Source organism: Bipolaris sorokiniana (genome assembly GCF_000338995.1).
Source record: "Bipolaris sorokiniana ND90Pr unplaced genomic scaffold COCSAscaffold_13, whole genome shotgun sequence".
In the NCBI taxonomy this organism is placed as follows: Eukaryota; Fungi; Ascomycota; class Dothideomycetes; order Pleosporales; family Pleosporaceae; genus Bipolaris; species Bipolaris sorokiniana.
Genome location: NW_006911907.1, coordinates 686083 through 709200, shown reverse-complemented (window position 1 = coordinate 709200; position 23118 = coordinate 686083). Strand labels below are relative to the sequence as shown.

The 23118-nt window shown below is 51.4% G+C and overlaps 9 protein-coding genes across 9 annotated transcripts in view; 4 read left to right on the top strand and 5 right to left on the bottom strand.

Annotated features, from left to right (window-relative positions):
• Positions 1-2004: 2004 nt before the first annotated feature.
• COCSADRAFT_192811 (uncharacterized protein) lies at positions 2005-4417 on the top strand (the record flags this gene model as incomplete). Its single annotated transcript, XM_007705162.1, has 2 exons — positions 2005-2060; positions 2235-4417. The coding sequence occupies 2 exons, from the start codon at positions 2005-2007 to the stop codon at positions 4285-4287; spliced, it is 2109 nt and encodes a 702-aa protein (XP_007703352.1). The 3' UTR covers positions 4288-4417.
• A 1934-nt stretch (positions 4418-6351) lies between these two features.
• On the top strand, positions 6352-7157 carry COCSADRAFT_39709 (uncharacterized protein). Its single transcript, XM_007704898.1, has one exon. It carries the CDS (start codon positions 6520-6522, stop codon positions 6832-6834), a length of 315 nt encoding a protein of 104 aa, XP_007703088.1. The 5' UTR covers positions 6352-6519; the 3' UTR covers positions 6835-7157.
• A 3-nt stretch (positions 7158-7160) lies between these two features.
• Positions 7161-7985, top strand: COCSADRAFT_238259 (uncharacterized protein). The gene has a single exon (XM_007705161.1). It carries the CDS (start codon positions 7199-7201, stop codon positions 7490-7492), a length of 294 nt encoding a protein of 97 aa, XP_007703351.1. The 5' UTR covers positions 7161-7198; the 3' UTR covers positions 7493-7985.
• On the bottom strand, positions 7979-10788 carry COCSADRAFT_163403 (uncharacterized protein; the record flags this gene model as incomplete). Its single annotated transcript, XM_007705160.1, has 7 exons — positions 7979-8231; positions 8355-8467; positions 8522-8882; positions 8936-9375; positions 9442-9706; positions 10539-10665; positions 10758-10788. 7 exons carry the CDS (start codon positions 10786-10788, stop codon positions 7979-7981), a joined length of 1590 nt encoding a protein of 529 aa, XP_007703350.1.
• A 1817-nt stretch (positions 10789-12605) lies between these two features.
• Positions 12606-13435, bottom strand: COCSADRAFT_202341 (uncharacterized protein). The gene has a single exon (XM_007705159.1). It carries the CDS (start codon positions 12990-12992, stop codon positions 12618-12620), a length of 375 nt encoding a protein of 124 aa, XP_007703349.1. The 5' UTR covers positions 12993-13435; the 3' UTR covers positions 12606-12617.
• A 304-nt stretch (positions 13436-13739) lies between these two features.
• On the bottom strand, positions 13740-14202 carry COCSADRAFT_238227 (uncharacterized protein). The gene has a single exon (XM_007705158.1). It carries the CDS (start codon positions 14051-14053, stop codon positions 13817-13819), a length of 237 nt encoding a protein of 78 aa, XP_007703348.1. The 5' UTR covers positions 14054-14202; the 3' UTR covers positions 13740-13816.
• A 3346-nt stretch (positions 14203-17548) lies between these two features.
• On the top strand, positions 17549-20101 carry COCSADRAFT_97592 (uncharacterized protein; the record flags this gene model as incomplete). Its single annotated transcript, XM_007705157.1, has 3 exons — positions 17549-18195; positions 18252-19725; positions 19781-20101. The coding sequence occupies 3 exons, from the start codon at positions 17549-17551 to the stop codon at positions 20099-20101; spliced, it is 2442 nt and encodes an 813-aa protein (XP_007703347.1).
• A 178-nt stretch (positions 20102-20279) lies between these two features.
• COCSADRAFT_238217 (uncharacterized protein) lies at positions 20280-22306 on the bottom strand. The gene is made up of 5 exons (XM_007705156.1): positions 22013-22306; positions 21856-21954; positions 21644-21800; positions 20813-21567; positions 20280-20740 (listed from the first exon to the last, which is right to left on the bottom strand). Exons 1-5 carry the CDS (start codon positions 22100-22102, stop codon positions 20570-20572), a joined length of 1272 nt encoding a protein of 423 aa, XP_007703346.1. The 5' UTR covers positions 22103-22306; the 3' UTR covers positions 20280-20569.
• A 1-nt stretch (position 22307) lies between these two features.
• The window catches only part of COCSADRAFT_238164 (uncharacterized protein), a 1660-nt gene continuing 849 nt past the window's right edge, over positions 22308-23118 (bottom strand). Inside the window, exon 3 of the mRNA XM_007705155.1 lies at positions 22308-23023. Within this exon, the coding sequence (XP_007703345.1) occupies positions 22549-23023 (475 nt within the window). The 3' untranslated portion in view covers positions 22308-22548. The remainder of the gene's footprint in view (positions 23024-23118) is intronic.

Sequence of the window (23118 nt, the reverse complement as noted above, 5' to 3'; positions counted from 1 at the left end):
CAACGGCAGTACTAGCTGGGCCGTCCCAGACACTGTGCCGTGATCTGCTGGGTTTTGGGTATTGCTCTGCTGGCAATTGAACCCATGCTCAATAGCACAGGACTTAAGCAATTGGCGTTAGGTACCGCTCATATCTATGCACAGAACCCTCGAATACTTGATCCGCTGTCTTCCAAGCCTCGGCCAAATTCGACAGTACGGCTCGAGCATACAGAAAGGGAGTATATTCACAGTAGCTCCGCACGAAATTTTCCGGGCGTAGTTGATCCAGGAGCTTTGCTACTAGAAGCTAATCTTGCTGTGATCCCGTCACGTGACTATATTGATACCGGGCTGACTACCATGCCGAGTCTGTCTGTGCCTTGCCAACACATAGAACCCCAGCTTTTGACCGAATCCCATGTTGCTGAGTTACCAAAAGGGGTTTCTGTCGGTGACGAACTGTTCAGGTACCCCTCCTTCCAAGGCGCCGTGATAAGATGCGCAAGCTCTCGTGCCCGTTTTGGTGCTCAACGCAATTTCGGAACATTCGGGGACCAAAAGCTCAAAGTTTGGTTCTAGGGGGGTTCGGCGTCGAAGGCTTCTACGCTAAAACTCACGACACGTTAGTGCTGTATTCAATGCTTGCCGCATAGCGTAGTTCCATCCCTTTATGATGAGGAACCTTGGTTACGACGCGGCTTCGCATGCGACCTGATATCTCAACCATATATCTCAACGTTCCAGACAACCGGTACCTTTGTTCTCATTTATGGCGTTGAAAGGTTAGCTCACGAGCTATCTAACCCACAGACTATGTGAAAGTGGATGAAGTGAAACAACCGGGCGGGTACTGGGCCGCTGTCAAAGAATAAGCACATGCAGCACATAGCACGTCTCCATTTGATGATCAATCTGTATTGGGACCATGTTGGTGTTGAGTGCGGCAAAAACTGGTATAGTTTTCGGGAGATGGCAAATGACCATCCGTGAGCAATATGCAAGGCACGGTGCAAAGGGAGTGGGTACCAGCTCTCGTGTTGCACAGGCATCTACCACGTGTTGCCTGCAGATATGGCAATTAAGCCACACCTTAAATGGCATTAATCTTCCAATCCAAAGCCTTCGTTGCAATTGCGCGGTTTGCTAGTAGAACAAGGGCCACCAGATCGCGGATCTTTAGCTCTCTCCACAGCATCAAATGCTTGGCACCCTCTTTGGCGTCTTCTCTAGTGTCTTCTAGAGCCCGAGCTTCGATTGGCGAGAAGAACCGAAGACCAGGGACCTGATCGCCGTCCAGGGGTGCAGGTGGATGACCCTTTTACAGCTCTTCAGCCTCACGTGCTACCTACCACCGCAAACGTGTTCGTGAGATCAACCATAGCACCATCAACTAAGACACGGAGGATACCTATCGGTCAGACGCTGCTTTCTCAGAACGGTATGTGACCGTCCGGTCCGCAAACTTGACACTGCGACAGAAACACGGCACGCGGCCCTCAGCCATGCTTATTGCCAGTAATGCACAGCCAACGTTTCGCTCAACCATATCAGCGCGCTTACTGAAGCTAACACCGTTAGCCATCCCAACTCGTGGCAAGTTCCCCTGGTCTAGGAGGCGGCCCAGCTGAGGCTGTCAAAGCCATGACTCGTCTGTGGCGCCCACGCATTCTGCTGATTGCATCGCCCATCTTGCCTGGTGTAAGCTCGTCTTCTTGGGGCGTCCCTTGGTACAGAGCAGCTCGTGACTCGGTGATGGCATCATGCCTGTGAGGCAACGGCCGTGCTGACCCGTTTTTTTGAATATGTCGCGCGCAGATATATGAGTATTAGCAAGGTAGACCCCGTGCTGACATGTTTCATACAACCAAAGATACTTATTTCGCCGAGAAAGTCTTGCGCCTTTGTTTCGTCTATCCTTATCTTCCCCCAATGTACAAAACTGGCGCTTGTACTCGGGATTTGTGATGACATTTTCGCCACTCTCGCTTTGTGATCTCAGTGCCAGCCAAAGATAACATTATCATGTTCCGCTTGTCGAAATCCCGAAAAGAAAAGCCAGAGAAAGGCTCTGTTGATTTGTAAGTAGGAGTAGATAGCGCCGAGTTTGAACGCTTCAGTGCAGACAATGGTTTCATGTAGAACACGAGCAGACGCTTCCAAGGCGATGCCAACAGTCTCGTCCGTACTCGACCACTGTGCTCGTAGTCGATACATCTTTTCAGTCCCAAATATATCCGCTGACCTCCATGTAGATGCGAGCCATCCCGACCACGAATAATCAATGGCTTCAAGAGACGAGCTTCGAGCACTCTACGCTCCGTAGCGATTCCGCAGGTAGTTGTGCGGACACCTAGACACTCAGTCATCAAAGCCACTGGACCGTACCTTTCGGATGAAACCTCATATAGTGACCGCCGCCTTACTTTCTCTGGCCATGCGCCACGGCAATCCGGACACTCCAGAGTCTGCTCAGACGATGGATACCAAATGCCAGGATATTTCCACAAGAGCCTACCTAGAGAAGTCTATGATTGCATTGTTGCGCAATTAAGTCCAATTCACATGGACCAAGAGGGAGCATGCGCAACATGCTATCTAAGAGATCTTCACAGCCTCTCCCTTACTAGCCGGGCGTGGGGGAAAGCTGCAAATGCAGCAATGTACCGGAAGGCACTGGTGCTGGCTAATGAAGAGCATGGAGCGCATCCGAGGCTGAAGATAAAGGGAACCAGTCGACTAAAGCTACTTCGAAGGACTCTTCGCGAGAGCTCCGTCCTTGCTGAGCAGGTAAAGGAGTTGCAACTTCCAGCCTTCCAGAACCTATACCAGAATGCTACCATCGAGCAAGAGGAGATTTTGAATTTGGTGGCGTCGTTGGTCATGGCCTGCCCTCGTCTGGAACGCCTCGTTGGTTTCCACGTTCCATTCACAAATGCTTTCGACCGTCTATCGTATGCCCTATCGACACGATCGAACCTCAAGGAGCGGACGTGGATACTGGGTAATGCTGAGAACGAACTCAACGAGGAAGACGAAGACGAGATGAGGGGCCACTACATTGTCGAATGCGACCCTACCGAACATTTCCTTGACTTGAATTCCAATCACCCCGAGCTATCTACTCTGGTCTTGCATCAGGGACCGAACAACTCCTCATCACCCCTCAACTTCCGAGCCATCGTCGGCACACTTCGAAGCTTTCCACAGCTACGTCATCTATCGATACGCGGGCTACCTGCGACTTCATTCACAAACATGGTATTAAACGCTTTACCAACAAACCTGCGAAGTCTTCGTCTCGAGGCGCTTCCTGGCATCACGGAGAAGGGCATCCAGCGCTTCGTAACATCGCCGCAAGCGACCTCGATCCAGAAATTGACACTGGTTGGCATAGATATCAGCGTTCATACACTAGCAGATATTCTGTCGCCTTCTCTAGCTAGCCTAGAGGAATTCTCCCTGGTTCAAAATAAGGCACCTGCACTGCGAGAACACGAATCAACACCCGTGTTCCATTCACCATCGCTTCGCTACCTCCACTGGGAGTTTCGGTCTGAGGCTAGTTCTCTTTCTGCCCCCACCTTTGAATCACACGAGTCACCAACATCTCTATCGACAAATCCAGAGCCAAGCTGCTGCATCGCTACATATATCCTTGCAGCCGGTATCATGGACAACGGATTCCCGTCCCTCTGCCACGTCCGCATTCCTCACGATCCCCAAGGCACCATCCAATCACTCTGCAAACCGCTCGCCACAGCACTTCTACCAGCCGATATTTCCCAGCTTGCTCTCGTACCTCGTACCATCAGCTCAGTCAGCCTTCCATTTGACGAGTCAGTTTCTACCTCGGTTCGGGAAGACGGAATGTTCAACTGTGCTGTGGGGTCAGAGACCCGCGTCGACTCTGTCGTGAGCTTACCTAGGTATGGGCTTCCCGCCACAAACGCTGCAATCGGTACCATTCTTACGCCCATGCGATCACGCATCGCAGCGCAATCGCGCATCTTGGCTGCAAGGAAGGAAGCCGGCATGATGATCCGCGTGATTGATCCAGAGGATGAGATCATTGTGGAGACGGTGTTTGGATCATATATCGGCGACCTGGGGAGCAAACTCAACTACGAACTGCAGCCCGATCGATGCGCTTCCGGGCGCACAGCATGGGTGACGGAGATGGAAGACTTGATAGGCTGCAGGGTCGACCAAGATGGAGATGGGATTGAGTGCACGTGGGACCTCTGTGGACACACCAACGGTACCAGTGTGGATGGAAAAGTTGTAATGGTTGATGATCTTTTTTAGACACCTTTGTTGGCCTGAGGCGGCATATACAGGCTTTGCGATTGTGCAGCCTATACGGCATGAAGGCTGCGTTCGTTGTTGAATATTTTCCTTTGTACTTATGATACCCTTGACTTTGTCATAGCTAGACAAATACAATACTTTGATACTTGAAGGACATTCTGCTCATGATACAATCAGTCATGTCTCTGTTCCCCAAATGATGTCCTGTGTTTAGTCACAGTCGTAGGTCCTACTTCAACCCAACCTGACTAGCCTAGTATATGCAATAGTGGTATTCAAGAACATAAGCCGTGTGTAGCCTTGATTTAGGATGCATAGTGTTAGCGGCAAGCGAGCATCATATATAACCTGTCTTGATTGTCATTGTCCTACGAGTGGAAGTTGTCTGGGCGAAGAGGAAAAGAACAGTATGCTGCAGCCCGGGCAGTGGTGGTACCTAAAGTGGATCCTCAGATCAAAACGCCATTAGAATGCAATACTAAGCCACATATTCATGAATACGAGTCCAACAACATGTCAAAAGATTGTGACAGTTCGTCGACGTACAAGTGAGGCTAAGTCCAGTGGTGGAATGGCCAATGATGATGCTGGATCTGCGAGGGGCTTGGTCTACGTATGTACGTGACGAAACACGCACACGCACAACCCCCATGTAGGACGGGGATCCGCGCTCCGCTGCACGACATTCCAGCTCGTCTCAGGCTCCCCACAGTGGAGCAGAGCTAAAGCACGACGCACAATCCATGGCTGTGGGACATGTATGCGAGTCACAGAAGAATTGCTAGCTATTTCAGCCTCGCGCATAAGCATAAGCATGATCCAGCCTGAGGCCCGACTAAACCAATCGGTCATTACATCCGACATGTCTTATTCGATCCAAATGCGGTGACGAGTTGCATCGCAAGGAGGACACACGCCTTTCATGCAGAGTGACATGTAGATAAGAGAGCAAGTCGGAGTTTGTCATCGACCCTTTGGCTGACTCTCGGTATTTGAAACGTCGCTTGGTAATTGGTGGTTCACTCCTGTGGCCCTTTTCCCTAGGAGTTCTATTGAGTGGCTGGAACGGAAGCAATCAAGGTAGGTCTGTTCAAACCAGACGCATGCAACACGGACATGCTGTCCACTTGGCCAGAGAGAGCATTCATTTATGAGGCTAATTCGTGCCACCTTCCCAATCACAGCACAGCGCAGCGAGAATTTCGTTCCTTCCTCCAAGCTGGAAAAGTCTACCTATTCTGCCTGTGCCCGACTAAGAAACCCTTCGCCTTACCTTCCCGCCAAAATATATTATCTCTCCACCTTTGTGCTACCAACCGCATACCAAGACTTCAGCTCGGAGGACTAGGTAAAAACACTCCACTGCCAATGCCGCGTCGGAAACCATGCATGCCAAAAATACCCCCGAAGCTACCCTGGATCAGGATAGGGCAATGGTGTGGTAAATATCGGACCTCTCTAAACAAGTGGTACGGCATAACTGAAGGCGCTTTATTTGGTCCGAGACTCGCGCGCCGCCCGATCTCAGCCTCAAATACTTACCTCGTACCTCTCCGCGGATCAGTGTCAACTCTTCACAACTAAGAGCCAAGGCAGGGGTACAGAGCCAGATCTTATTCCCGGACACGACCGTGTGCCCAGTCTGCACGTCACTGCAAGCATCCAACAACGAGCGACCCCGTAACATCGGATAGCTGCATAACCAAAATATTTGCCTGATAGGGAATTACAATAGCAAGACAAGTGGGCCGCACGGATCACGTACAGCACAAAATAGGTAGTGGGGACCTCGCCGTGACTGTCCCCACTCATCTCCCTTAGGGCAAATAGAGTCGAGATACCAAAATTGCCGAATCAGGAATTGCGAAAGGATCACCCCAAAAGCCGGAAAAGTGGGAAAATAGGAGAAAGATGGAGCCAGGCTCGTCCAGTCGATGAAGCTAGCCTAGACCCTGGAGGAAAAGCTACAGGAACAACAGGAGTCTCACCTGATACGAAGCCCATCACATACATATTCCTGCTGTCCCTCAGTCTTTCACATACGTCTAGAACAACAGCCAAGCCAGCACCGCAAGCCACAGATACGTCCACGCGCAAGGGGCACCCACTTAAAAAGTTGCTCAAGCCACACATGCCCTCCGCCCCGCCGCGCCCCAGAAAAAAATGGAGCAAAGGAAAGCAAGAGCAAAAAGGCAGAGCTAAAAAAGCGATTACAAACCTACTTGATCCATGCATGTTCTATTCGTAGCGCGCGTGCTGGGTAGTGTAAGCCAACCGTCTAAAAAAAAGCAAAGGACCATTATTACATATAATGCCCATCATATCCCTCATTTCCAGCAAAAAAACAGACAACAGGATCAAAACAACGACAACAACAAACACAACCATACGATACCCATCAAAACAACCCACAAACACACCCACTCAAATGCACCTCTTGCGTCACACGCCCCGATCGCCGCACCGCACCGCACACACAGCACGCAACACGTGCACACACGTCGGAACACTCCATCCGACACACCTACCTTGGCACCATACTAACCCTCCCCACTCCCATCTCCAATCACACAGCGCAGCGCGCGTGCGCGCCAAGTTAAAAAAAGAGTGGATACCACGGCACTTGCTATGAAAGATGGACTCGACAAGAGAATCGGGAAAAAAAAAGCGCCACGAAGTGTTGGAGAAAAGGAGTGGAGTAAAAAAGTTGTGGAAACGCGCACGCTAGAAGAAGACGGAAAGTAGGGTAGGTGGTACCCGCGGAATTAAAAGCGTGGGTGTGGTGTGGCGCTTGCTCGCACCCGCCGTGGTTTACTGGCTCGCGGGTTTGCACACGTCCCTTGTCCGGTCCTGCTTCTTTCCCGCTCGTCGGGGGGGGGGGGGGGCGGGAGTTGTAGTACATATAGAGATGGGCGAGACACAACGAAACTGGTCGGTCTGGTCCTTCTTTTTGATGGTGGTGATGGGGGGGTGTTCCATTCAACCAGTGCATGATTATGTTTTGCAAACGGGCAAGTCACACATCGAAATGGTCTGTACGTACTATAGCGAGGGATTGCGCGATGCGTATGCCATGGCGTTTTATGGTATTCCCGATCCGAAAACATGCGCACGCTCACCGATCACAGCAACATTCGGCATTGCAAAAACAAGCATGCCAACGGCTTCTCCACTACAAAGCATCCAAGGGGGGCCCTTTTAATTTGTGAGATTTTTTCATTTTTTAGGTTTCAAAAGGATTTTTTGTCCTCCACTCCCACCAACACCCTCCCTCTATCGAACCGGCCAAAACTCCATAAGACATGGGAAAAGCAAGTTAAAAGAAGGAAGAGTTACAACGACAACAACAAAACAAACATCTGGCTTTCTCTCTAACGCCCTGGTTACTATGCGACATAAATGGTCCCTCAAAAAAACCCCAATGCGACTTTGCTGTTGGCGGGAAACAACAGCAGCCCAAGTCCAGCTAAAAGCTTTCTAACCGCTTTCAATACTACTCAAATAGTATACACGCACACACCCTCCGGAACCTAGTAGAGTAAGAGGAGGAGCATGGTAAAAGATAACCTGGAAATTCTTCCAGACATGCGAAATCCAGATATGCAACAATGCGCACTCGTTTTGAGCAAAAACTCCGCTAAAATAAAACACGCGACTACAACCGAGTCTGGAAAAACGTTGCGCAGCTCTATGAAAACGGCCGGGTGGGAATGTTGCCTTCGAGCTGTGGCATGATTTTGAGAATTTTAGGGTCAATGGTCCAGTTGGCCAACTCGATAATGGTGCTTTCAAAAAGGGGAGTCATTCGTGAGTATCCAGCCTCAATGTCCCAGTAGTGGCATAAGTCGTCGGCATGTGGCCATTTGATGCCAATTTGGCTAATGAAATGGCTAACTGAGAATTCCTGGGGGTGTTGATATAGCAACTGTCGTACCTGAGGCCTGGAAAAAGACATTAGCATGGACAGACACCAAGGATGGAAGAAAAAGCACTGTCGATTTTGTGGTAGGAGAAAGAGCAAGCCAAGTGTCGTGAATTGGAGAAAGAGCCTGGGCACAACATACCATGGAACAAGGTCGATCAGCATATCGTACGGCGAATTTTCCTGCTTTCCCATTGTCGGCATCATCCAATCCGGGTTTCCGTTCATATTTTCGGCACTCGGCCAGATGAGATACTGGAGACTGGATCAGACACGGTCCTTTGCGAAAATGGCCATCTCAGCACTTACCCGCATCAACTTTGTAAGGAGCCAAGTGGCTGCAAGCCGGACTGGAAGAGAGGCCGTTGGTAGTATTCTGTTGCAAGCTCTTGCGCACCATGTCGAGACTGGCTGCACATCTTGCAGGTCCGTGAAGCCAAGCAACAGAGTATCCACATCAATCTCACATCGGCCAAATATTTGCACCTCACTCCACCCGCTTGCAAGGAGATCCCGCTTTGTCCTCCGGTAATACGCGCAGTCGAAACTGAACTTGCTCATTGCGTTTGTTGAGTCTTCGAGAGTCATGGGCGATGGGTTCATCGCTACCGTGCCATCAACCGGGGTAACGTCGTGCGAAAAGACCAATGACGAATGACTTTGTGCTCGGCTTGGGGGTTTGGGTCAGCGTTTGGTTCACTTGTAGCGCGGGTAACCAATTACCTATCTTCTCGAGAAGATGCCCCATACGGCGAGGCGCCCATGTGGTGGGGAGCGGTAGCAAAGGCCTCGCTACCAGGCGTTCCGAACGAGTCGCCTTCTGGAAGAGCTGGTGTCGGGCCTGCCAAGGAATCGTGGTTTGATACAAGAAGCGGCTCATGTGGATCCCCCGTCATGGGTCCTGAAAGTGCCTTCCTGACATCGTCGGCGGAATGATGGGCGAATCCATTCTTCTCAATCTCTGCTGCCCAGCTTGCTGCCAACGCACGATCTGGTGTCATGGCAAGCAGGGAAATGATTGACTTCATGTCCTCGAGTTCCTTGACCAGTCGCCGTACGTGGGCGCGCAGCTGGGTCGTTGTCTTGCCGTCTTCTGCGACATCGTACACGCACGTGAGGTTCTTTGACTGGCAAGTGTTGCATTTTGGTCGGACACCATCACACTGGAAAAAAGAGACCTGTTAGCTGGCCTGCGAGCAAGTCAATTGGGTGGGCAGCTTGGGACGGACCTTTGACTTTCGCTTCCTGCAGCTCTCGCATGCTATGGAAGTGATTTTACCACGGGGAGTCCGCAATGCATATGTGCCGGCAATGGGCGAATGGTGCTGACCTCGAGCGTTTGCCAGGGCGCCCCCAAGGCCTTGCTTGGGCGCCAGCGGGGCTTTGTGGTTCGCAGCGGCGGACGCTGCCGGGGGTCGAATCACAAGATTGGTCTGTTGGCTGTTGTCGAGATGGAGTGGAGCTTGGCCTTCGTCCCATTCAGACGAGTCCTGGCTAATCAGCTGTTAGCAAATTCACGGTCCTCGAGCAAAAAGTGGTGACATGAGATGCCTCTGTGCTCCTCTAGTAGGCGAGCGCATTCCGCCTGCGATTGCGCCTGCTGTCGGCTAGGTTTGCGTTGATATGCGCACTATCGGTGGTGCGTTGGACCCCGCGCACACGGTGCCCAGGTCTCGTCTCCCGAAACGAATGCCGATGAAAATCCCAAGACAAGTGGGCATGAACGTGTCATGGTCACGGCGCAGCCAGCAAACAGGTCTATCAAATTACCTTTACGGTAATTGTAAGCCTTTGAATGGTGTGATTTTTTCTCTCCGTCTCAGTGAGCAGTCAGTTGCCGAGGACAAGCAGACGACACGAGGATGTAAGATGTTGCCGCCGATCCTTGCCGAAACCAAAGAGGATGATCGTTGGAACAGAGCTTCGCGATTGTCATGTATCCCTTGGCATCTCCGGATCGTGACGGGACGTCGGAGCAGTCTGCTCCGCACTGGTAGATGATGGAGTTTTGGATCCTGGGTCGGGTCCGAAGGCGACTGTGTCGGCGACAATGGCGATCCACGAGGCGGAGAGTGCAGAGAGTCGACGAGGCAGAAGGTCGTGGTTGCCAAACCAGACCGGAACAGAGACCGATGAGCTTCACCGTGCCTGCCGCGTACGTACGTATGTATTATCCATACACACACGCACGCATACTCGCACCGAGGAATGTGTACCAACATACACATGTCCATCCATACACGCACATACGTCGGCTGAGGGAGGGGAGGGGGGGTCCTCCGAGACCATGGTGGACAAAAAGACTGATGATGATATGTGCACTCACATTTGGATTTCCGCTGCCTGTGCAACAGCGTCCGAGGCACGGCGCATCAAGCGTAGGCTGGGGGCTGTTTGGGAAAAACCTTGTAGGGTGTCTGGCAGACTGCCGTTGCCATACCAGTAATTTATTCCTGTGCAGCATGTCAGCGGTGGAGCTTCAGTGGGCTGCTGGCGGGCTGCAGATAGGCAGGCAGGCAGGCTGGCTGGCTGAGAGCCGACGTACCTGAAGAAGATGTCGAGGGTTGTGCAGGCATGAATGCGAGCATGTCTCGGTGCTGCGGCTTGAACAGAAGGAGCTATGTCGGAGTTGGGGTGGTGGTTGGTTGGCTCGTTGGTGGACAAGAAGGATTTGCCAGTAGAGACTTCATGTGCAGTGCAGAGGAAGATGGGTCATGCACTTTGGGCATTAACTCTGTATATCTTGCGCTGGGGCACTGGGCCTGAGGTTCATTAGTGGCCGGCAAACTCCTATGCGGAACTGCTGACAGAGAAGCAGAGCTGGAACGAAGTTTCAAAGGCGTCGCCCACCTAAACACCAGCCTGCAGATGCAGCTCGACCTAGCCGTCTAGCGCACCACACACACCCTACCACCGTGGGGAAAATCGGGTTAGCCGGCTGCGCTCTGCAACTAGGCTAGAACCGCCGCTCCTAAACAGATACTGCCACAAGCTTGCGAAGCGAACGCGAGTGCCTTGCGACATCATGGCCCATGGGTCCCCCTTGGAACCGCTTCTGATGGCGTTGGATTTGCCATGTGTGCGTGGCTGGTCCGCGACTCGCCATGTGCATCATCAAGCCCATTAACTTGACAATGGGCCGGACCCTTTTTCTTCTTCTTCTTCCCTCTCCTCTCGTTCCCTACGCCCCCCCCTACTTTGTTATACTGATAGATACATCCAGATATACTACACGGGTAGGTACGATTAGGTCACGCCTTTCCAGCCCAGCTCGTCGATCGTCGCCTTGCCTTGACATTGGCGCAGTGACGTGCGGTAGATCATCTAAATGCGTCTTTTTTCCCCAGCGCATCCGAGGACGCGACCAGTCTATACACTCTCGTATCTGTATATGTACTTAGGTACATATGTGTGTGTTTGGACACGGTGTGCTCAATGGCACTTTGACGATATTTTGTTTTTCCTCGTCTGTTTGTCCTATTTGGAGTTGGCCCCACGGCACCCAGCGCTACCACTACCTTGATTTGATGGGTGCCAGAAGACTGCAATCTGTAATCGGCCCGATAACTCACAGAAGTTGTTGGCTGCGCCGCCTCGTTGAAGCGCGTTCCCAGGGTGTGGCCTGGGAGGGGTGCGGTATGTTCTGGGAGGACCAAGGCTGCAGTAGTGCATGACGTACATTTTGAGTTTGTCGAGGGTGAACTGGCGACGGGCCATGGCTACGCTTGGGTGGCATAGGAGGCAGGCCAACGTTGCACAGGCATGGCAGACCAAAGGCTTCTGCTTCGACGGCGAGGCACCTACTAGCTGGATGGGTGCAGGAACATGGTCTCCCGCCCGTGCATTAGGGCATGGAGCGCCACCACCGAGCTACACCATGGGCATGACGCTGCCCCAGAAGCCGGATGAAAGCGCCTTGGTAGCTTGGCTAGAGATTGGGTGAAAAAGCTCCGCAGACCTCCCTTGGCATCCTGGGCCTTGAAGACGACGTGCCCGTTGGCGCCAGGAGTCAAGAAAAACGGTATGTCCGCCAAGGCTGGGCTCCCAACTATTTTGTACTGCTTCGGTGAATTACAGCATGCTCGCCGTCTGCCTCGACGACGGCGACATGCAAATGCGGAGAATTGTCGCCGTCGCCCTTGTGTCTGCTGAGGCCCATGGAGCAGCGTGCTTTGACATTGACGACGCACGCTTAGCCCAATCAGGCATTCTAACCCCTAGAAGACAATGAACACAGTGAATACAGTGCTTGCTATTGGCTGCCGATACATGGCGCACATAGGAGAGAGTGCTAGGTGTAGATGGGTGCCAGTCGTCGACGACAGAGCGTCCCTTAGGCACATGGCTCTAGCCACGTCTGATGGCCTTCCCGTCCTTAGACGTGAACCCAAGCCTGAGTCCCCGATCATTTGACCGCCCGTGCGCATGCGCCGGCGAGCAGCGTCGAGGAACAAGCATGCACGCGACGGGACTCCATCTGCTGTCTACTTACTAGGTGTATAGTAATCATCCATCCATCCATCCATCCATATCCACCCCTGACAAACGCAAACTCAAGCTTCCCCCTACAGTCTATCCTTAGCCAAGCATCACGCACACGACATGTTCTGGCGCGCCAGAGCATAATCCGAGCCTGCGTGGATGCTCGGGCAGACTGCATCGTCCAAACCACCAAGGCGCTGGGGGCCCGCGCCGTCCCCCACACGCCACTACTCCAATTCAGTCGACCACTGCACGAATTGGAGCTCCTCGTATACCACCTACCCCATTGTCTATACATATCCGCATGCCGTCAATAACCCTCATCACCCTTCATGCCTCTAGCCTAGTCCCCGTATGCAGGGCGCCCTCAACTTGGACCTTGTCCGCTCGTGTTCCCCTTTGCCGGCAGCCACTAGGAGAACGTCATACCCTTCTCTCCCTCTCCCTCTCCTACCCAGGAGTTGCAGCCCAGCCAAGTAGAGGCAGAAACAATGCCCTGTCACCATCTATGTAATCTCCATGCATCAGCCCGCCTAGATTCGCCTTCCTGCTCTGATCTGCAGCCCACCCTCTCCTGCATCGCTCCCTCGCTCCCCAGCTCTCCTGACCGTGACACATGCATCACACCTCACCATACAGAATATCCATCTATGTACTCCATACAACACACTTCGTACTATGCATGCACAACAAGGACTCTCTGCCAGCCAAGAAGTGACTTGGCATGGCGTCGTGAACCAGGCGATCAGCACACTCAAGCCAGGCGCAGCAATATGAACTCGTGTCGCGTCGTATGGCCGTCTTTGGCCGGTCAATGACGTACGCTACAACGAGCTCACGACCTCCAAAACCTAGTCCTTTTGACATGGCAGATGGATCGAGGTCGAGACCGCACGCCATCTCGCTCATCTTGCAGACCTTGCCGCCGGTTAGCCACCGCAACCCGACAGTTCGGCACGTGGTCTACCAGGGTCCCCGTCGCCTTCTGCCGTTTTCACCATCACGACTCAGCGCCTCATGAGCTACGGGTCTCAACTCCGCCTATCATCAATTGGCCGGCTTGGACAGGACGCCTTTAGCGTCAGGGTCACGTCAAAAACTAAATACGTAGTGAGTTACTTTTCATCCGATAATTTTCGGACCTCGCCGCCTCACCACCCACGACAAGCATTCCAGAAGGGTGGCTGCACGTCTTATGCATACGTATTCTAGTACATATGTACTTACTATGTATGTGCTATATGGGACTTGCCATCGGATTTGCCCACCGCCATTCGCCCAGCGCCTCGTGGCCCCTTCGCCACACAAACTACACACACACGCCACGGCCAATGCCTTTATTCTAGCGCGCTTCACCATGCAAACTTGCCAATGGTCGCTCAAGAACCACGTGTTTTACTTCCTTCTCTGACATCCTGGCATTTCGCGTCAAATAAAAGTCTACTGCAATTAGCATGCATTGTACCTCGTGCTATTCGCTGTCTTGTTGGCTCTGTACGGGCTCCATTATCTAAGGTTTCGATACAGCCATGTGTGGGTTTGCGCGCCTGAACAAAATGCTTCGGCATAGCTTGTTTCTGCCAATGCTCCGAGTATCGACATTGAGTGTGCATCATTGGAATCCGCCTTCTCCGGATGCCCGGTAAAAGTTCTCAAATAGTCTGATAAACTATCAAAACGCCTCTCGGGCGACTTACCTCAGTGTGCAGGAGTGCTGTTGTGTGTGTTGCGCGCTGTTCGGGTTCGGGTTGATCCAACGTCGCTGGTCATGAGTGCGTAGCATGGATTGGCTCGCGAATCTCAATTGCGGATGATCGCCGGATACGGGGGGAAGGCACCGGCTACCCAGTTTTGGCAACAATCGGGTACGGGGCCGTGGAGGCGTCCTTTTCTGCTAGGGGGGCAAGGGCTACTAGGACGCGGGTTTTAAGCCGGGTTTTGACGACAACAACACTATGTATGTTCACCGGACCAGTGTCTGTATCCTCAACCTCCGTTACTCCGGCTTGCCTCGTAGACAGTGGCTTTCTGGCTTTCCTGGCCGTCTGACGGAGAGTCTATTTAGTGGGAACATTCAATTACTGTTGGTCATATCCTTCTATGGCATGTTACACTCCGGTTTTTCGCGACCCAGCTGTCTGGTGGCGATGGTTTCATTGAGATCTCCACATATCACCACAACTAGTCTCGTGATTATGTTACCGACTTCGCAGACTCAAATTTAGCACGTGCACACGTTTTGGGAGTTGGGTCCATTGGTTCGTTCACGGACCGTACGCGTGGAGCATCTCTAACCGACAGACAACTAGCAGTCGACAAAGAATTACGAGGTTCTTCACATATGTACCAATACTAGACTGTGGTCTGGAGTCATGAAGGTGCCTACATACTATGTACGTGCTTAGATACAAGTACCACCCGGCTAACCCATATCTGTTCTCCAAGCATCTCCGTCGGCCTCGGAAACCAAGAGTCAAGTGCACATGCACACGCCATCACATTTCGACTCCTTGTAACTCCTCAAGCATTGCACATGGATTGTGCTCGATACAACTTCACCGCCTATTGTATATCACTAAACTAACACAATTGACAAGAAACCCCAAGAGATTTGTAAGGGCGGGGTAACGGCAAATGTCCAGGCTGGACTACGACTACCACTTCTATGCACTACTCCTACAACTAATCCCACGATGATCCTTCTTTCTTGACCCTGTCTTAATCTTTTTTTCATTCATTTATTTTTCCCACCGAGAGAGTCGTGAAACCGCTTATCGCGCGCCTTATCCGCTATCTCTCCCTTGGCACCCTATCCTACCCGCTTCCCCCGACGATCCCCTACAATAGACTCCCGCTGCACACTTACTGCTGATCTCCAGTTGCCATCTTGGCTGTATGCACTAAGGTGGCTGTGTAAACCGACTAACGAGCTGTAGTCGGAAACTATAAACCAAGTGCGTCATTCGGGCTACTAATATATTTCCGGCGTTTGCCCTTTTTGAGGGATTGCTTGGCTTCAAGCGATGGGACCGGGTAGAGTACACGAGTGCTGCACCTCACTGCAACATGGAGATCTTGCACGTGAAACATATGAGTAGACGATGAGGTGCTGATCTGGTGCGGAGAAACGCAGTAATTATTGTGGTTACTGATTCATGAGTCGACATCCTTGTGATGATTTCTTACTCGCGATGTCGTGATCGCGTACAGCAGCGTTTCCCGTTGTCATCGTCCGCACATCCAAGTGGCAAACTCTAAGTAGTGTGTTTGATTAGTCCGTTTATCTTCATCACTGCTTCCGCATAGATTGAGATCTGCTCAGCTCTCCCAAGCGTAAAGCGATTGGTGGCAGCGTATACCGATGGCACGGCAATCACGTTCGCCAAGAAAGCAGCAACAATTGTTGTTCCGACATGCCACATTTATAAAACAACCATGCTAACATCGCATTATGGATTCACTTGGAAATTCTTATTGTAAACTGTATAAACTAGTAAATTAATACCTCAACAAGAGTCCCAATCTATCTGTTACTAAGACTCCATCACATTAACTCAGCATCGACTTTCCTTTTTTGACATGCATATTGTGCTGACAGCAGAGCCCCACAACTAGCATCACGGATCAACCACTCCTTTCTAGTAGATATCTCCACATCAGACTAGGAAAATCCCTGGCTCCAGCCATTTCCCTCCACCAATCCCAAAGAAACACGGTAACACTTTCTCCTGATCACCCCACCACATAAGATAAACAGTGTCATGTGTCCTTCACCGAAGCAAGGCTTCCCATGAACCCGTGGATCCCCCACTCTCCGCCATGAGGTTTCCTATCTAAACCCCGCATACAACACACAATGGAAAATAAGCACGTGGGACTCACTAAGTCTGGGGACTAAACACAATCCTTTCAAGAGTTTCAAGGCCCCATGTTCGACATGTTCTACCTAGTCAAGGGCCTGTTCAGCTTTTTCCTAGTTCCGAGTTCCATTTGGATCCCGATTTTTTCTAGCAATCGATGGAGAACTGCTGATGCTGTTTGTAAGAGTCTCGATTAATCAGTTGACCAGATGCTCCGAGTAACTTAAACTTTAACAGTCAGGCTAACTTCCTCACCTAAATTTGCCGTAGATAGAAGTTTGCCAGTATGCTCTGAATCCTTCGTGACCTATTTATCCTCAATGATGTTTTCCACAGTCGAAATCAGCGGAAAGAATGGACCAATTATTGCAAGTGATCTTGATGGGATGAACTATTTAGGCTTGAACCTTGTACTTCCCGCATTGTATACTTAGAACGTGTGGATATTGGTGTTGCTGAAAAGGGTGTGTTATTGCTGACATCTCACCTCTTGAAACACGGCAGCTTATCTACAGTCCTGCAAATTAATACGTATTCTTTCAAAATCGAACCGAGACTGAGAAAAAATGGTATTGTCTCTCCGGCAAGTATTCTTGGTTTGTTTTGAGACGCAATATCCAGGTTGAATGAGGTACCCGATCAAAGTAGTACAGCCCAGGTCATGTGACTACCACCCTCCGATTGGTCGGAAATGCGGCTCACCGGGTCACAGCTCATCAGCCGTCAGTTTCACGTAGCTTGCTTAGGTAATATCTTAAGCTCCAACTCGAAGGGCACTTTCCCCGCTGATCGCGCATCCAGTCGCGACAAGACCCTAACGAGTTCCTTATTCACCAGCGCGTCTGTCCTCGCTTTTCTGGCGCAATCGCACCTGTCTCTACTTCTCTGCTACACAGTCAGTGATAGAGACACTCAGTCCTCTCGTCAACAAGAATCCAGCTGACGCCCAGAATCTCCATTCTGAAGCCATCATAGCAGCGCGAAAATCTTCAGAATGTCTCACTCGAGTTCCGCTTCAGAGGGCGAGCTCCCCGACACCCGACACAAGGCAAACACAGTCAACTCGCGCAACGAATCTGCGATTAACGGCTCAAACAGGTCCTTTGGACTAGATGGTGCCCATGATAATTACCGCGCCCTGAGTCGTTCTCCTTCGCCATATCGCCGCAAGCGAACCCCGTCACGATCGCCTTCGCCATTTCGGAAGAACCGTGCAGCCGACCGCTCGCCATCGCCATATCGACGGAGCCGAGCCGAACAGAGTGGCAGTGATACCCGGGGCTACAAGCGCAAGGCTTCTCCGCCACGCGGTCGTCCCGACAAGCGTTACCATGCTGATCGTAGCAGAAACGGTGAGCCCCGACGGGTTACAGGCCAGCCTCCAGTAGCGTTTGCAAGAGAGCGCAAAGACGTCATAGATAGATCGCATGCGAAGCCAATCTCATATGCCGAGGTTGAGAACCCTAACCCAGTCCCCAACTTCCGCGAAACACTCCCCATAGAGACCAATCGTCAGCAGCCACGAGACAAAGGTCAGGAGCAAACCAGGGCTCGCAAGCCAAATGAACAGCAACAGCAGACGCCGTCCGAGAGCGCGAAGACCTCAGTTGCACAGGCTAGCGTATCCGAAGATGTTGAAATGTAAGGACATTCTTTACTGAATCGAAGTTTTAACGGATGCTGACAGTTGCTAATAGGAAAATGGATGATGATACCACTGATTTCACCCCAGCGCCTGTCGAAGACAAAGTGCCTACCCAGGAATCGCGCGAGGAGAAGCGCCGTCGCTGGGCTGCCATACGTGCTGCTACTGAGCAACAAAAGGGCAAAGAGAACCTCTTGCAACAAGCCATTCTCACTAATGCGTCAGAAGCGAATACGCCTAACTACGCTTCGCCAGCAGCATTTGCAGATAGTCCCATATCTCCTTTTGCATCACCCCGCAATGGCGACTTTGAATCTGCACCAGCATCACCTGACATTATGGTGATTGACAAGCAGGGAGAATTCAGCGAGGGAAACAGCCCGGCGGCGGCAAGCCCATCAGCAGCAGATTACGACCCCATGCAGGACATGCTGGACGACCGGAATCGAGCAGCGCAGAAGAACCAAAATGCCGAAGTGTCTTCGGATGCATATCGCGAGACCGACCCGAAGAATCTTTCCACTTTGCCGGCTGAGAAGGTGGCACCTGTCAGGAAACAAAAGAAGGAATTCGACATGTTTGCGTCTGATGATGATGAGGACGAGGACGAAGATGTGGAAACCGAGACAAATGTCGTTGCGAAAGGAACCGTTCTCGATGAAAAGCTACTGGACAACTGGGACGATCCTGAGGGATATTACAAGCTAATCAGTAATGAGTTGGTAGATGGTGGACGTTATCGAGTGATTAAGGGTCTTGGCCGCGGTGTGTTTGCCAATGTCGCACAAGCAGAAGAGGTGGGGACAGATAATGGAGATGCCAGCCCAAAGATTGTGGCCATCAAGATGATTCGACGCAACGACTTGATGAGGAGAGCCAGTCAAAAGGAAATGGACTTTTTGCGCAAAGTCAACGAAGCAGATCCTCAGGATAAGCGCCATATTATTCGTCTGTTGGGTTCGTTTGATCACAAGGGTCATCTGTGCATAGTCTTCGAACACATGTCGAAGAACTTGCGAGATCTGCTGAAAGAGGAGACCAACGGTCACGGTCTTACACTCCCCGCAGTGCGGATATATGCACGCCAGATGTTCCTTGGTCTTCAGCATCTACAGAACTGTCAAGTCATTCACCTTGACTTAAAACCTGATAACGTCCTGGTCTCTGCTGACAAAAAGACCATCAAGCTTGCCGATTTCGGTACCGCCGTCGACAAGCGAGACGTCATTGAACGCACCGAGTACCTTGTCAGTCGATTTTACCGTGCGCCCGAGATTATACTTGGCATGGACGTAGGATACCCCGTCGATATGTGGGCTGTAGGCTGCACAGTGTATGAACTCTGGACCGGCAAGATTCTCTTCACCGGGCGATCCAACAACCAAATGATCAAGTCATTCATGGACTGCTTGGGATGGCCAAGCGAGAAGCTACTCAAGAAAGGTCTCGTCAACAATGTTCTCGATAACTTCGAACTTGGACCCCCCTTGAAATTCATTAGCCGCGAAGTCGACCAGTTCAACAAGGTAAATCACCCTGCATCCTCTAAAGGAAAAGCCCCCAAATTAACCCACCACACAGTTCTCCATCCGCAAAATCGAACAGCAAAAGAAGATTCCTCGCGACATGAAAACCCGCGTCCACGATGCCGCTCGCAACATCTCAAACGACGGCCCCACAGCCGCAGAGCTGAACGACCTAGCCGACCTGCTAAGCGCAACCTTGCACATGAACGTGGAAAAGCGTCTGACGCCCAAGGAAGCGCTGGCGCACAAATTCTTCGCCAGTAAGACGTCTGCCCCACCCAAACCTCCTGTCCCTGGGAAATCTGCAGTCGTCAAGCCGCCCATGATGAAGCGTGGTACGCCGGTTAACTCGCCGGGTATGCGGAGGGGAGGGTGAGGAAATTGGGCTAGTTTATTGTACAAGAAGTAAATACGTATGGAACCTTGCCCTTTCTTGCATGCTTTGCTTTGGACTGGAGCGGGAGTGATGGGAATTGCTTTTTCTTCTTCTTTCATTCTTTTGGACGTACGTGGCTTTGCTTTAGCGTTGGAAGCTAGCGGGGATCTGGCATCGAAAGGGGGGGGAAGGTACGATGCATGGTATCGAGGAACTTGGTACGCTACTTGGAGGAAAAGGAAAGGGATGAGGGTTCAGGGGTCTGGGATGAATTAGATGCAGGAATGAGCAAGGAAGCTAGTGTTATCATATGCCGGGTGGGTTAGCTTTGTGCCGCATGAAATTTTGTGTGAAGGCCACATGTGCAGAGGTGTTTATTGTGTTTATCAACATTTACGTCGACGTATATCCAAGTCAGGGACTGGGATATCTCAGCTCGTCAGGTATATAGACAAACACACGCTGTATTCAAGCGTCGATTTCTCTCCTCAAGAACGCTTTTACCTTCTCGCCCCAAACCACTTGTCGCTTGTACACTGTGATTTTTGGCACTGTGCCGCGACCTAAGCCATCGATTGCTTCAGCAAGTATGTGTCCGTTTCCTTCATTTCTTATTTGTTGAATTGGATAGACATACGTCTATTTGAGAAAAAAATGTCAGCAAACTCAACCTCCCATATTTTTCTTCAATACACAAGATAACAAACATACCTTGAACCCAAACACCAACGCCCCCGTTCGAGGCAACCGATGCAATGTCTGCCTCTCACACCTCACCACCGTCTTATCAAGCTGCACACTTTCCTCCTGGCGCTCGCGCTCGCGCGGCGTCTCAAGCTCACTCTCACTCATATGGGCGCCCGCAAGACAAAACAAGTCGCCAGTAGTACTGATACTCCAATTAACGCGCTTTACGATTTTCCCCACGGGAAACGCGGAAAAATAGCGGTCCATGCTCTTTTCCAGCTTCTCGGCGTAGTGGGGGACAGGGGCGTGGATGGCGGCGAGGGAGAGGCCGAGTTTGGAGAGGGTGGAGAAGCCGGCGGGGAAGCAGTTTATGAAGGCTGTTAGGCGATATGGTTCTAGGGTTTGGGGAGTTGTTGGGTTGTCTTGTTTTTGGAGTAAGAGGAATTCGGTGTCGATGTTTTCGCCAAGGATTTGGAGGGCGAGTTCTGGGGAGGTGACTTGGAGGGGTATGACGGTGTTTGTGGCGTGGTTTTTTAGGTAGGTGGATGCTGGCTCTTCGCTGGCAATGTGGTGGACAATGCTATAGATGGAAGGGAAGCGACGTGGTAGGTAGGTTCCTATGGCCCATGTATATAATTCCATGACTGCAGGGACGGCTTGCGGTTCATAGGCTATGACTTCTGACCGCTGATCTTGAATTATTTGGCGGCGAATGTCGAGACGTTCCAGGTAGGTGTTGTCCATGGTGACGAGGTCGGAAAGTGTCGTGTTTTCGAGGGCTGGGGAACACTGTGTCAGCCCGGTAAATACATGATATATCTGCTGTTTTCTGGGGGTGTTATGGCAAAGACATACCCATGGTCATGTGGTACTTTGGTTTGAATGGCCGCAGCTGGAGAGGTTCTGTCGTCTCGAGATCAAAGTCTGAGAGGGGCTCGATGGAGTAGTATGCCGCTTCCGAGTGCTCTTCTCCAGAGGGATTCTTTTCCACAGATGTAATTGGCTGCACATTCTGAGTTGAAGTCAGCTATGCTGATGATGTACAGTGAGGGATACGAGCGATGTACTTGTTTGCCTCTGATTCTCTGGCCGGGCCGTTTCCTATTCCAGGCGTAGAGAACAATGCTGAGCACCAGTAGCAAGGACCATGGTAGCAATCCAACAAACTGGTCAGCAGTTAGTTGATTCATGGCAATAGTTTGGTGTGTCCCAATATGTTCTCACGCAATCATGTGGGGTTGAACGAGTTAAATGTTTGGTGTGTTGCATGTCAAGTACACAAGGCGTACAATTGACATGGCAGCAACACGTCATTGCGGATAAGGTAGGATTTGAGAGAGCGCGAACCGGGAGAAGTCGGTACACGCGATAGACGCCATTGCCATCAGGCAAAGAGGGAAAGAGGTGGGATGCGATTGCCTATCGGGGCGAACCCCGCATTGGGAACATTGACGCTAGAGAGTGGACGATAGACACCCGTTGGCATCTTGATAGCGGGTACGGCCTGAACTCTTGTAGAAATGAAGGATATCCAGGTCGAAATTTATGAATTCAGCATTCCTTTTGGCAACAGCAACTTTTTCTAAATCTATACTTTGTGTTTGATAGCAGTCTATGACTCGCTGTACGCACTCGGCTTGATCAGCCCGAGTCAGAACTGTCATGGCCTGAGGGTTTCTCGAAGCCCGGTGAATTGTCCTACTTGTTTTTTTCATCCATAGTAGCACGGAACGTCGTATTGCATTGGTAAGTGCCTAAGCCTAAGCCTTGGCCTCCTCAGCCTCCGGGTGGCCCACGGGCACCAACTTGCCTACAACCAAATACTTTTCACTGAATCGCTCCTCCCAGCCTCGTAGTGCGTCCATCTGCTCATCATCCAAGCCCTCCAACGTGTCGAGGGGGCCGTCCAAGTCCTTGGTTAACATATCCTCGTCGAAGCTGCCGCACGCCAGGCCTCTCGTGGCATCCCTGCCAGCAAAATTTGCGTAGGGGCCACCAGGGCCGTAGAAGTTGCGACCAGGGGTGACGTCAAAGACACGTCCGCGGACAGCTAGATAGACTGGCATGTTGTTGAGGCCATTATAGGGAAACAGTGAGGGCGGAGTGAAGGTACGGAAAACGGTTGGGGGCGGAGCCGGCGGAAGAGTCTGGGGAGTCGAGGGCTTGAGACGGAGGTAGACCAGGACACCGAAGAGCGAGAGTAGGGCAAGGTTGATTGGAGTGAAGACCGAGGCGCTGCGACGAGGGGGTTAGCCGGGCGAGGGAGGGAGGGAGAAGAAGAAGAAGAAGAAGAAGAAGAAGAAGAAGAAGAAGAAGAAGAAGAAGAAGAA

Excerpts from the sequence above, each read along its gene's own strand:
- COCSADRAFT_238259 (XM_007705161.1), top strand. The coding sequence starts at position 7,199 with ATGGGCGAGACACAACGAAACTGGTCGGTCTGGTCCTTCTTTTTGATG.
- COCSADRAFT_238217 (XM_007705156.1), bottom strand. The coding sequence starts at position 22,102 with ATGACGTGTTGCTGCCATGTCAATTGTACGCCTTGTGTACTTGACATG. Across the intron at positions 21,955-22,012 it reads GTTCAACCCCACATGATTGC|TTTGTTGGATTGCTACCATG; the intron begins GTGAGAACATAT and ends ACTGCTGACCAG. Across the intron at positions 21,568-21,643 it reads AAAGTACCACATGACCATGG|CCCTCGAAAACACGACACTT; the intron begins GTATGTCTTTGC and ends AGTGTTCCCCAG.
- COCSADRAFT_39709 (XM_007704898.1), top strand. The coding sequence starts at position 6,520 with ATGCATGTTCTATTCGTAGCGCGCGTGCTGGGTAGTGTAAGCCAACCG.
- COCSADRAFT_238227 (XM_007705158.1), bottom strand. The coding sequence starts at position 14,053 with ATGGTGAAGCGCGCTAGAATAAAGGCATTGGCCGTGGCGTGTGTGTGT.
- COCSADRAFT_202341 (XM_007705159.1), bottom strand. The coding sequence starts at position 12,992 with ATGTATAGACAATGGGGTAGGTGGTATACGAGGAGCTCCAATTCGTGC.